The 11,969-nt window shown below is 60.2% G+C and overlaps 1 protein-coding gene across 1 annotated transcript; it reads left to right on the plus strand.

Annotated features, from left to right (window-relative positions):
• The first annotated feature begins 306 nt into the window (after positions 1 to 306).
• WDR18 (WD repeat domain 18) lies at positions 307 to 7,211 on the plus strand. Its single transcript, XM_064280051.1, has 10 exons — positions 307 to 541; positions 1,578 to 1,688; positions 3,085 to 3,218; positions 3,422 to 3,563; positions 3,780 to 3,923; positions 4,038 to 4,102; positions 4,304 to 4,428; positions 5,101 to 5,267; positions 6,485 to 6,553; positions 6,863 to 7,211. The coding sequence occupies exons 1-10, from the start codon at positions 332 to 334 to the stop codon at positions 6,992 to 6,994; spliced, it is 1,299 nt and encodes a 432-aa protein (XP_064136121.1). The 5' UTR covers positions 307 to 331; the 3' UTR covers positions 6,995 to 7,211.
• Positions 7,212 to 11,969: the final 4,758 nt, after the last annotated feature.

Here is an 11,969-nt window from a genome sequence, read left to right on the forward strand (position 1 = left end):
CCTCTCGGTGAGGAGCCGAGCTCTTAGCCACTGTGCCACCAGGGCTTCTCCGATGTATGTGCATACATAACTCACATAAACTATTCAAATACGTGAATACGCAGAGGCGGGGGTGCCACAGACCGTCAGTGTTTAGGGCCCCACGCGCCTTAACCTGGCCCTACGTTCTCGCCGGGGGGAGAAGCCCAGGTCCCCGGGGTGTGCGCATGCGCAGCCACTCGAGCCTCCGGGGGAGGGGGCGAGCCAGCGTGCTTGCCTCTCTAGCCCGCTATTCCCAGCCGCGCGCGTCTCGCTGCTGGTGACGCACTTCCGGGGCGGTGGCGAAGGCAAGATGGCGGCGCCCATGGAGGTGGCCGTGTGTACGGACTCGGCGGGCCAGCTGTGGAGCTGCGTCGTGTGGGAGCTGCACTCGGGCGCCAACTTGCTCACCTACCGCGGCGGCCAAGCGGGGCCCCGCGGCCTCGCGCTGCTCAACGGCGAGTACCTGCTGGCGGCGCAGCTGGGCAAGAACTACATCAGCGCCTGGGAGCTGCACCGCAAGGTTTGGGGGCGCGCGCCCGGGGCCCGGCGCCGTTAGGGGCGGCGCGCCCGAGACCGGGAGGTAGAGAGGGGTCAGTGGGGGCCGCACGCGCCGGAGCTGGGGTGCGGGTGGGGGTGGGAGTAGCTCGGTCTGTGCTGTGCGCAGGCGCGGGTTTGGGGGCTTTTTGCAGGCGGAGGCGTGCGCCTTACAACGGGTGGCGTCTGCTGGGCGCTGTGCGCACGCGCGGAGCTTGGGGCGGCCGTGGTTTGGGGGACTGGGGGCTGGGTCTCTGAGCAGCCAGTGCGCACGGACAACAGGGGCTTGGGGTGCGAGGGGGCGCTTGGGAGACTCATGCATGTATCCCCCCTTTGCGCGCGCACGCACGCACACACATGTGAACACACACACATACAAACACGCACACACACGCGCAAACATGCGCACACACACATGCACGCACACACACACACAACGGTGCCCTTGAGGTGCCCCGTACTCTTGGCTGCCACGTTGTGTCACAGTAGAACTGAGATCCGTAGGGTTTTTGGTGGCTGACTTTTTGGAGGTAGATCGCCAGGCCTTTCTTGCCAGGCTTTTCTTCCGAAGTGCTTCTGGGTGGACTCAAACCTCCAACCTTTCAGTTAGCAGCCCAGCTCATTCACTGTTTGTGCCACCCAGGGACTCCCTACACATTCCCCCCAAAAAGGACACCCTGGCCTTCGCCATCAGGGCCCACATTTCCCTTCTATCAGCAACCCTGAAATGCAGGCCTTGTCAGGCCCACACACGACCCAGGAGGGGTTCCCATTTCAGAAATTGAAGATAACAGCACAGACCTTAGGGGAGGCAGGGTCGGACAGACGGGCCACTGCCTCCTCTCTGCCCTGCAGAGCCCCTGGCAGGCTGGCACCTCCCTGCTGCCGGCCCCCCCATCCTGGACTGGAAGCCGGCTCCCACCTCCCTCCCTGTCCCTGGCTCCTCATTCTTTTGTCTGAGCGTCCCCTGCCCCGTGGGCCCCCGTACACCGTGACGCACACTGGGTCTGTTGTGTCCCCAGGACCAGCTCCAGCATAAGATCATGTGCCCAGGGCCCGTCACCTGTCTGACCACGTCTCCCGACGGCCTCTACGTCCTGGCCGGCATCGAGGAAAGCATACACCTATGGGAGGTAGGGAGAGCACGGCCTTGGGCTGGGGCTCGAGCGGCTGGTGCTCGTGGGGGTCTTCATGCAGTGCAAACAGTACGGGATTCATGGGTGGGAGCCACATTCTGCTCGTCCTGACACATGTCCGCACCGGCCTTGACACCCCAACCTTGCTCTCTTCAATGACACAAGAGCAGTGAGATGCCGGGGCCTTGGTAATCTCATCCCTTGGCTCTGAAAACTCAGTCCGTGGCTTTGAAGCCCGGATGGGCTCACTCAAGCAGTAGGAGGGAAACCAAGGCACTAGGCACCTCACAGGTGCTGGTCATGGTGATCCCCTGCCGGCAGCCGACCACCATGCAGGATGGCCATGTGAGGAAGGATGACTCCTGGGGCGGGGCGGGGGGGGGGCGGTGCTTCAGGCCAAAGCCCCTCCCACCCACCAAGGGGTGGTCGGGTGTTACCTGCTGGTTGGCAGTTGCCCTGGTGGCCTGCTTCCCTGACCCCTGGGAGAGTTTCTGAGCTCTGACCACAAGGGGGTGCCCTCACTAGCTGGAGGCCAGAGCTCTGTTCCCCTGACTCCTTATCTGCTGTTTTCCCTCCCTCCACGGGGTATGGCTGAGTCGGGGACAAATGCAGAGGGTCCGAGCTGGAAAGGAAATCCTTAGAGCAGGGAGGCCTGGCCCCGAGCCCGTGGTCAACTGGCTCAGAGCCCTGAGGTCCGTCTACCAAGCAGGCTTTTCAGCAGGACCTACCAGGAGGCAGGGGGCAGCCTGTGATTGGTCCCAGCCCCAAAGCTTTGTGTGCGAGCATGAATGTGTGTATACGTGCATACATGTGTGTGTGTGTGTGCACATGTACGTGTTCTTGCGTGTATATGTGTGTGTCTCAGCGGCTAGTAGCACACTGGATGGCAGTGTGTACACTGTTAAACCTCCCCTGCCTGGGCCCATATTTGGAAACGGAGACCCTGGGTTGTAGGACTGTCCTGGGGCTCCAAGGCGTGTCCCCTGTCCTCGCCCCGTAGTTCCTCACCATTCGCCGCCAGGACAGCACCGCCCATGCTCATGCCTCATCCTGAGTGGCCCTCCCCCATAGTCCGTTCCTCCACGGCCTGGTTGGCAGTCCCCTCACACTTCCACCGCGGTGGCCAGAGCTGGGCCGGAAGAACCATGCCTGGAGCCGAGGTCGACTGTGCTAAGGAGCATTTGAAGGTCCTTGAGGAACCCAGACCTCACTGGGCCCGGCATCCTCCCCATGGGCTGCTGCAGAGGAGGCAGGCCGTGAACAGAGCCGTGCAGGCATGGGGTGGGCAGGCTGTCCCTTTCCAACCCCACTGGCCCGGTCACAGGGGGTCAGGGCTCCAGGGTCGTGACCCTTCAGCACGTGCAGCTGTGGGGATGACCCCCGGTACCCCCAGGTCTCCACAGGGAACCTCCTGGTCATCCTGAGCCGCCACTACCAGGACGTGGCGTGTCTACAGTTCACGGGGGATGGCAGTCACTTCATCTCGGGGGGCAAGGACTGCCTGGCGTTGGCCTGGAGCCTTTACAGGTAGTGCCCTGACCCTTCGTGACATCTTGGGAGTCAGGGACCCCGGCCGGACAAGGCCCTTGGCGAAGTGCAGGGAGCTTGTCCTGGCCAGCCACACAGGGGGGCGTGTTTTGTTGGGGGCTGTGGGGTTCCATCAGGCAGCAGGATGTGGGGGTGGGGCTGGGTGGGTGTGGAGGCAGAACTGAGTGCCACCCACTTGCCAGTGTGCTTCAGGCAGACCCCTCCAGGATCCCAGCCCCCCGGCACGTCTGGACACATCACACCTTGCCCATCACAGATCTGCACTGTGGCTTTGGAGGGCCACTGGCCCGGGTGGCCACAGCCTCGCTGGACCAGACGGTGAAGGTGGGGCCCCCTTCCTCCTGGCCAGACAGCTCCTAATCTCTGACCTGAGCCACTCTGGAAAGCAGACAATGAAACACTGGGCCTTTGGCCCGGGTAGGCCTCCCGGCAGCACCAGGGGGAGGGAAAGAAGCCTGGCCCTGCATCACCCATTGGGCCCAGACCCACAGCAGCCCCCCAGCTCTGGGAGCTGTCCTTACCCCCACCCCCACCCCCCAGCTCTGGGAGCTGTCCTCGGGGGAGCTGCTGCTCTCTGTGGTCTTCGACGTGGCAATCATGGCGGTGGCCCTGGACCTGGCTGAGCATCACATGTTCTGTGGTGGCAGTGAAGGCTCCATCTTCCAGGTGGATCTCTGCACTTGGGTGAGTGTGGCTGTGGGCAGGTGGGCAGGCAGGCAGGGACACACCCTGCTCTGCCGGAACCCCTGGGCTGAGGCCCCCACCCCTGGCGTGCATTCACCCCTCTCTGCCCCACAGCCCGGGCAGAGAGAGAAGAGCTTCCAGCCGGAGCAGGAGAGCGGAAAGGTTTTCCGAGGGCACAGGTGACGGGGGCTCAGAGCGGGCGGGCGCTGGGCAGGTGATGGGGTCTCAGGGGGCAGGCACTGGGCAGGTAATGGGGGACTCGGGCTCCAAGGTGCAGCTGGTGGGCCCTGTCCTTTCCCCTTGTGGGATCATCAGTCACCGGCCGTCCTCTCGGAGCTGTGCAGGGCGACCGTTCCCAACACCTGTCTGTCCGTCCTCAGGAACCAGGTGACCTGTCTATCTGTGTCCACTGACGGCAGCCTGCTGCTCTCGGGCTCCCACGACGAGACTGTGCGGCTGTGGGACGTGCAAAGCAAGCAGTGTGTACGCACCGTGACCCTCAAAGGTGGGGGCTCGGGGGGGACAGTGTGGGCATACTGTGACCCTCAAAGGTGGGGGCTCCGGGGCGGCAGTGCATACATACCATGACCCTCAAAGGTGGGGGTCCGGGGAGGGGGCAGTGCATACACACTGTGATCCTCAAAGGTGGTAGACCCAGGGAGGCAGTGTGGGCATACTGTGACCCTCAAAGGTGGGGGGCCCGGGGGGGCACTGCATACACACCGTGACTCTCAAAGGTGGGGGCCCCAGGGGGTGAGTAGTACATACACACTGTGACCCTCAAAGGGGGGGCCCCGGGGGGGCAGCACATTCACACTGTGACTCTCAAAGGTGGGGACCCTGGGGGGGGCAGTGCATACACACCATGACGCTCAAAGGTGGGGGGCCCCGGGGAGGGCAGCGCATACACACCGTGACCCTCAAAGGTGGTAGACCCAGGGAGGCAGTGTGGGCATACTGTGACCCTCAAAGGTGGGCCCCTTGTACCTAACCCCCAGCAGGTCTTTGCCCTTTTGGACAGGCAGACAGGTGCTAGGTTCTGCGTGGGCAGAGTGGGCGAGGCACACCTGGGTCCCAGCTGTGCAGGAACGGCATCTGGGCCCAGGGAACAGCCAGCTCAGAGCCTCCGGGCCTGGTGGTCTGGGGGCAAGACTGGGCTGACCCCTCTCCCCCGCAGGCCCCGTGACCAACGCGTTCATCATGCTGGCGCCTGTGACCATGCTGAGCTCCGACCTCAGGCCCAGCCTGCCGCTGCCGCACTTCAACAAGCACCTGCTGGGGGCCGAGCACGGGGATGAGCCACGCCGTGGGGGTCTCACGTTACGTCTGGGCCTCCACCGGCAGGTGTGCCCCCCACTGCCCTGCCCGCTGGGATGCTCCACGTGTGTGGGGGGAGGGGCAATGCCACAGCTGCATGGTGAGGGTCTGAGGACCCTAACACTTCCACTGGTCTCTGGGGATCCAGTGACTCTTCCAGCATGTTCCACATGCCAGGGCCGAGCTCCCAGGAAGCTTTGTTGCTGGTGATGGATGTGAGGGTGTTAGGGGCTCTAACACCCCCAGGGGCCCCTAGGCAAGCCGAGTCAGGCCAACCTTGAGTGGAATGGAGTCCTGCTGCCCTGGCTGCCAGTGCTAGTCTTGACCTAGATGGTGTTCCAAGGCCACTGGACACACACCCCAAACAGTTCTTTCTCACCTTAAGTGCAAACTGAATTTCTTATGTGCTGGGCACTCTGTCGCCCTCCCGCTGTCTGCCCGTAGAGCTCACATCAGGGAGACAGGATTTTACCTGTGTCATCCTTCTGGCAGGAGTTTGGGATCATTCTCCAACTTCCCAGAGAGAATGGGGTTGGAGGTGGCCAGGCGGGCTGGTTCATGCCATCATGAGGGCGCACACTCTTGTGACAGGGTCCATACCCCGTGGTGGTCCTGGAGCCTTCTGGACAGAAGATGGCCCCACACCAGAGCCAAGGGGCAGCACTGGGGTGGGCGGGCCAGACCCCTTCCCACTGCACACCCCAGTAGCTCCTGGGCTCAGGGTGATGTGCTCAGGCTCCCGCTGGTTCTAATGCAGGAGGCTGCCCCCAGCACTGGTGCTTAAGGTGGGTGGGTGAGGGGCCGTGGCAGCGTCCTGACAGCCTCTGGATAGGCAGCTTCAGAGGAAGGAGCCCCTGCTATGTTCCAGCTCAACCCCAAGTAGACAGGGGGTTTGTGTTTTTGGGGCCCCCACCCCCTACAGGGGTGAGGGAGATAAGGGGCATCGTCTTCTCTGGCAACACCCCTCCGTCCCGGCCAGAAGCCTGTGTCCCCAGTCTGTCCTGGAGGCCCTGTCAGCTCTCCCAAGGTATCCTCCCACTCTGGTTCCTGCCCAGCTTCCTCTCCTGTCCTCTGGTCTCAGAGCCCTCTTGGGTCAGGGGTCCTCCTGGAGCTACATGGATTTGCAGATACAGTGCACTGGTCTCTTAAGCAGGGTTACTGGCAGCAGGGACACTTGGTGTTGGGGGCAGAGGACAGACGGGTTTGGGGACCTGCACTGGTCGCTGACACAGCCTCTGTTGCAGGGCTCAGAGCCCAGCTACCTGGAGCGGGCAGAGCAGCTCCATGCAGCCATGTGCAGCACAATGGAGAAGGTGGGTGTGCAGCCAAGGTTTAGGCGGGTCTTAGAGGAGCCATGGAGGGGTGGGACCAGAGGTGGGAATGTGGAGGGGCAGGGTCTTGTGTGGTGAGCTGAGTGTGGGTAGGGCCGAGTAGGGTGTAGAGGCCATGGTGGGTGCTGTGAGCTAAAGAGAAGGTACCACCAGTCCCGGCCCCTGCCCTGCACAGTGCCCCCTCCCTTGTGGCCCTGGTCCCTGTGGTGGTGGGGTAGAGGCAGCGTGGTAGGACGTGGGGGTGGGGCGGGCGGGGTTCCTCCGGCCTCTGAGTGCCCCATGTGCCCCTAGAGTGTCCTGGGTGGCCAGGACCAGCTGCGCATCCGTGTGACCGAGCTGGAGGATGAGGTGCGTAACCTGCGCAAGATCAATCGCGACCTCTTTGACTTCTCCACACGTGTCATCACCAGGCCGACCAAGTGAGCTCGGCGTGGGAGGCCGCGCCTGCCGGGACCCTATAGGACCCCAAGGCTGTGCTCCAGGCCCCGAGCATTCCTCTTTGCTGTTTTTTGTATTTTGCTGAGTTTTTTACTCTGGAGGTCAGGTTGGGTTGTCTCAGCATTGTTCCCGTGGCATCTTTTGTACGTGTTGTTTCCTGTTGGTGCTGTTCTGATTTTTAAGAAAAGACGATGTAAATGGCTTCTCCCGGCCTCCTCAGATCTAGCCCGTGGGTGGAGGACCGGGCAGGGGCCCAGCCATGGAGGGGAGGAAGAGCCAGGGGCGCTGGTCAGTTGGCCTTGTCTCTGCTTCAGGGGCGTCACCCCAGAAGTTACAGCTGCTAGGGGGCTTGGCCAGGGGAGGGGCACATGGGGGGGCGAGGCACCTTCTGCCTGGCCTCTGACCCCATCTGAGCCCTGTGTGGCACCTGCTCCTTACCCATTCAGGCCAAGGCCCCCCGTCTGCTGACTTCGGTTCACCCACAGGGCCCTCCACCCACCCAGTCAAAAAGGTTCAGGTAGGGAAAGGGAGCTGTGCTTGTCTTTCCTGAGTCCCAAGCGGCACCTGTTTGCAGGTGAGAGTGACCACACCTGTTAAGGGTGACAGCTGTGAGGGTACAGCCCCTGAGGGAAGGTGGGGGTTAGACAGCCCCAGGGCAGCAGGCTAGGGTGCACGGGCCCCCTCCCTGTGACGGCCATGGAGGCTCCATCCACCCTGGGTGACTGGGGGGGCCGGAGTCCCCCAAGAAGGCTAAGCTGTGACCAGACAATTCCTGCAGTGTCAAGGGCCCCCACTGCCACAGGGACTCAGCCAGCCGCAGGCCAGTGCCTGGAACCCAGCCCAGACACGTGGGCCCCAGGTCCAATGGCAGAACCTTCCAGAAAGCTGCCCCCGGCTGACAGCCTGTTTAATAACCCAGGAAATCCTTGTGACTTAGCAGAGCCCAGACGGCTGCCAGCACCGAGTTAATGCTTTTGGCTGGCAAGTCTTCCCCTTCCAGAGTTCTGTGCCCTCTCCTGGCCACAGGCTGTTCTGTGTCAGGGCTCCTGGCTTCAGGCACCACTGCCGTCACCCCACCCTCTTGGACCCTCAGCCAGGGAGCAGAGACGGGGCATCACCCAGGGCCTGTTTCCCATGTGGAGTGAGGGATCTCCATCGTATAACACCCTCTTCACGCATACACACAGGTGCCTGCACCAGGTGCCATCAAGCCCCTGGAGGGGACACAGATCAGAGGTGACACCTGCTGTGGGTGGCAGTGGGGAGGGGGTGGCTGTGTTCCCCGTGATGGGCCGGGCTTCCTTGGGGGTCAGCACAGAGCTGGGGCTGGCATCCGAGAAACTTGGAGCTGGAATGAGGCTGCGCTCCTGGCCCACCCCTTAGTCTCCAGAGGACTAGAGGGTCCCAACGGCGAAGATCCACACCAGTGCCCTCGGCAGCTCTCCTGCCAGGTCTGCTGCCCTGGGAGCCATGGTGAGGGTCGCCTGAAGCCCCCCACCTCCCGGCCTGCTCTGCACACATGCGTGGGCCTCTGTAATTGAACGTCCACTTGGAGAAATGGTCCCTTCGGGAGGTCTGGGAAGTGGCCCGTTGGCCGGAGCTTGTTTCTGCTCAGGTCCCAGAGAGAGCTGGGTCACTAGCTTGGAGGAGCTGGGGCTCTTGGCTTGTGTCCCGGAGGCCTTGAGTGGCCGCGTGGCTGGCTGTCTTTTCCCCGTGGGTCCTCTTCGTGGGGGGAAGCTCTCACCTCCCCTGTCCCCACTCCGCCGCCGAGGTCCCCAGCACTACTCTGGACCCGGCCGTCCTGCCTCAGTGGTTCCCGCAGGGCTGGAGTGAGGGTGCGGCGTCAGCCCTAGACAGGGGAGGTGGCGTTCCACTCCAGGGGCGTGCGCACTCCCAGGAAGGCCCCGGCCGGCTGGGCACTGCCACTGAAGCCTGCAGCGGACAGACGGCGGGCACCAGGCTGGCTGGTGTCCCAACAGAGCGGCCGTTATGCGCATGGCCTCGTGCCCAGCAACTGCCCGCAACCCCGCCCCTGTCCGCCGTCTCTGGATGCAAAGGTCGCTGGGTCCTCTGCAGGCGCAGACGTGGCGGAGGCTGCAGGGGGAGGAAGGACTGAGAACCTGGCAGGCAGGTCTGCCCGACGTCACCGACGTTATACCGCTGAAGTGGGAGGTGAGGGGTGGGGCCTGCTGACCTCACCCCTCTCGGATCTAAATTCCCACGTGACCTGACAAGCCACGCCCAGCTCCGAGACTCGGTCTACTTTTCTGTAAAATGGGGCCATGTCTCCTCTCCTAGGCCTGTAAGGAGCTCTAGGGAGCTTGTGCCCGGCAGGTGTGCTGCAGGTGACTGGTGGGTGCAGGGCAGGTGTGGCAGGTGTCCCAACTGCTGCTTTGCCATCATTTCCGCACTCTCAGGTAGTGTGAAGGGCCCAGACTGCAGGAAGACAGAGCGGGCTGGTGAGAACTGGAGAGGGGCAGCTTCAGACGACTTCCCTGAGTTTGAGTCCCGGGAGGGCGGAACGAGGTTGGCCGTGCTCCATGCTCGCAGGCTTCCTTGACTGGATGAGCGGCACCTGAGGCCCCTCCCTATGACCCGGGGCCAGGGTGGGTAAGTGGCTGGCGTGGGGCTCCCCTGAAGGCGGGAGGGTCCCTGAGTGACAAACAGCATCAAATGCTTGCGCTGGATTCAGGGGGAACCTGCCTGTACTACTACTAGGATACCTGGCCAGGTGGCTAGATGAGGTGGCCCTGTTGTCACTTGGAACTGAGCCACTGAGGCCTTGGTGCAGCGATCTCAAGATTCTGTTCATTTTGTTGGCTGCTATTCAGCGTTTTTATATATCTAATGGATTGTTTTTCTCTCTCACTTAATTTGGCTCCAAAAAGAGATGGATTTGTGTGTGTGTGAGTGTGTGTGAAAACTCAGCCAAGTGGACGTTCATTCATTAGAGATGGAATGTTCTGTACCCCTGCCATCCAGCGGGATCTTGGGAGGCTCCCAACACCTTGGTTGCCTCTAATTCCTCCTCCCCCACCTAATGGAATGGGAAGAGAGAATTTCCTGTCAGGGAGCTGTCTGGGCTGGGAGGAAGCTCTCCTCCACCCTTTCCCTGATTCGGCCAGCGTTTGTAAGTGTCCTGCTGAATACCAGGCCCACAGGAAGGACTCCCAGTCATTTGACACTGGAGACCCAGAGCATACAAAGGAAGGTGTCTCAGTTATCTAGTGCTGCTATAGCAGAAACACCACAGGTGGGTGGTTTTAACAAACGCATTTATTTTTTCACAGTTGAGGGTCTAGAAGTTCAAATTCAGAGCCCGGCTCTAGGGGAAGGCTTTCTTTCTCTGTCAGCTCTGGAGGAAGGTTCTTGTCTCTCTAGCTTCTGCTTCCTGGTTCTTTGGCGATCTCCATGTGTCTTGACATCTACCTTACCCCATCTTTGTTCTGCTCACTTGTTTAGTCTCTTTTATATCTCAGAAGAGATTGACTCCAGAAACACCCTACACAAGATTGGAGGAAGACTCATTAACAACTTTTTTGAATGCAGATGGCACAGCTTTCTTTCAGAAAGTGAAGGCCTGAAGCACTTACTGATGAAGATCAAAGACCACAGCCTTCAGTATGGATTACACCTCAACGTAAAGAAAACAGAAGTCCTCACAACTGGACCATGAGCAACATCATGATAAACGGAGAAAAGACTGAAGTTGTCAAGGATTTCATTTTACTTGGATCCACAATCAACAGCCATGGAAGCAGCAGTCAAGAAATCAAAAGACCCATTGCACTGGGCAAGTCCGCTGCAAAGGACCTTGTTAAAGTGTTGTAAAGAGGTCAGTTTGAAGGCTAAGGTGCTCCTGACCCGAGCCATGGTATTTTCAGTCGCCTCATATGCATGCGAAAGCTGGGCAATGAATAAGGAAGACAGGAGAATTGATGCCTTTGAATTACAGTGTTTGCAGAGAACATTGAATGTGCCGTGGATGGCCAAAAGAACAAACAAGTCTGTCTTTGAAAAAGTACATCCAGAATGCTCTTAGAAGCCAGGATGGCGTCACCTACTTCGGACTTGTTATCAGGAGGGACCGGTCCCTGGAGAAGGACATCATGCTGGGTAAAGTAGAGGGTCAGGGAAAAAGAGGAAGACCCTCAGTGAGATGGACTGACACAGTGCCTGGAACAATGGGCTCAAGCATAACAACAATTGTGAGGATGGTGCGGGACAGCGCAGTGTTTTGTTCTGTTGTACCTATAGGGTTGCTATGAGTCTGAGCCGACTTGACAGCAGCACCTAACAACAACCACACACCCTACACTAATCCCACCTCATTAACGTAACAAAGACAACTCATTGCCAAATGGGGTTATAACCACAGGCTCAGAGATTAGGATTAACACCACATTGTTGGGGGACATAATTCCATCCATAACAGAAAGTTTGGGGATTGATTAACAGCAGGGAGCTATGGAAGGTTCTGGAGCAAGAGAGGATGATGTGGCCAGGCATCCTTGTCTGAGCAGTCGCTCAAGCAGCAAGCATTATAGAGCACCTACTGTGTGCAAGCACCAGAGACAGGGCGGTGAACAAGCCAGCCCCAGACCCTCCCCTTCCCGAGTTTAGTGAAGGAGACAGGAAATAAGAAAGCAAGTGAGCAAACAAGAAGATGACCGTGTGAGGGATCACGGAGGCACGGGGAGCTTCAGTGGGGTGGTGGGGGTGTCTGCACCTTCTGGGGGGCAAGCAGGGAACATTTTTCAGAGCATAGGCATTTGGCATTGGGTCTTGAAGGGTGTAAAAGAGTTCTCTGGTCCAAGCTGACCTTCCCATGGCTGGAGGGCAAGGAGTCTATCCCATAGGTCTCCACCCAGCATGCCTGTCTCAGTTTCCCCAGGATGCAGGCCATGTTAGAATGAACTTCAATGGGTGGTGGTCTGGTTAGGGACTGCCCCCTGGAATT

Source organism: Loxodonta africana, chromosome 3 (assembly GCF_030014295.1).
Source record: "Loxodonta africana isolate mLoxAfr1 chromosome 3, mLoxAfr1.hap2, whole genome shotgun sequence".
Classification (NCBI taxonomy): domain Eukaryota; kingdom Metazoa; phylum Chordata; class Mammalia; order Proboscidea; family Elephantidae; genus Loxodonta; species Loxodonta africana.

Excerpts from the sequence above, each read along its gene's own strand:
- WDR18 (XM_064280051.1), top strand. The coding sequence starts at position 332 with ATGGCGGCGCCCATGGAGGTGGCCGTGTGTACGGACTCGGCGGGCCAG. Across the intron at positions 5,268-6,484 it reads GTCTGGGCCTCCACCGGCAG|GGCTCAGAGCCCAGCTACCT; the intron begins GTGTGCCCCCCA and ends CCTCTGTTGCAG. Across the intron at positions 6,554-6,862 it reads TGTGCAGCACAATGGAGAAG|AGTGTCCTGGGTGGCCAGGA; the intron begins GTGGGTGTGCAG and ends ATGTGCCCCTAG.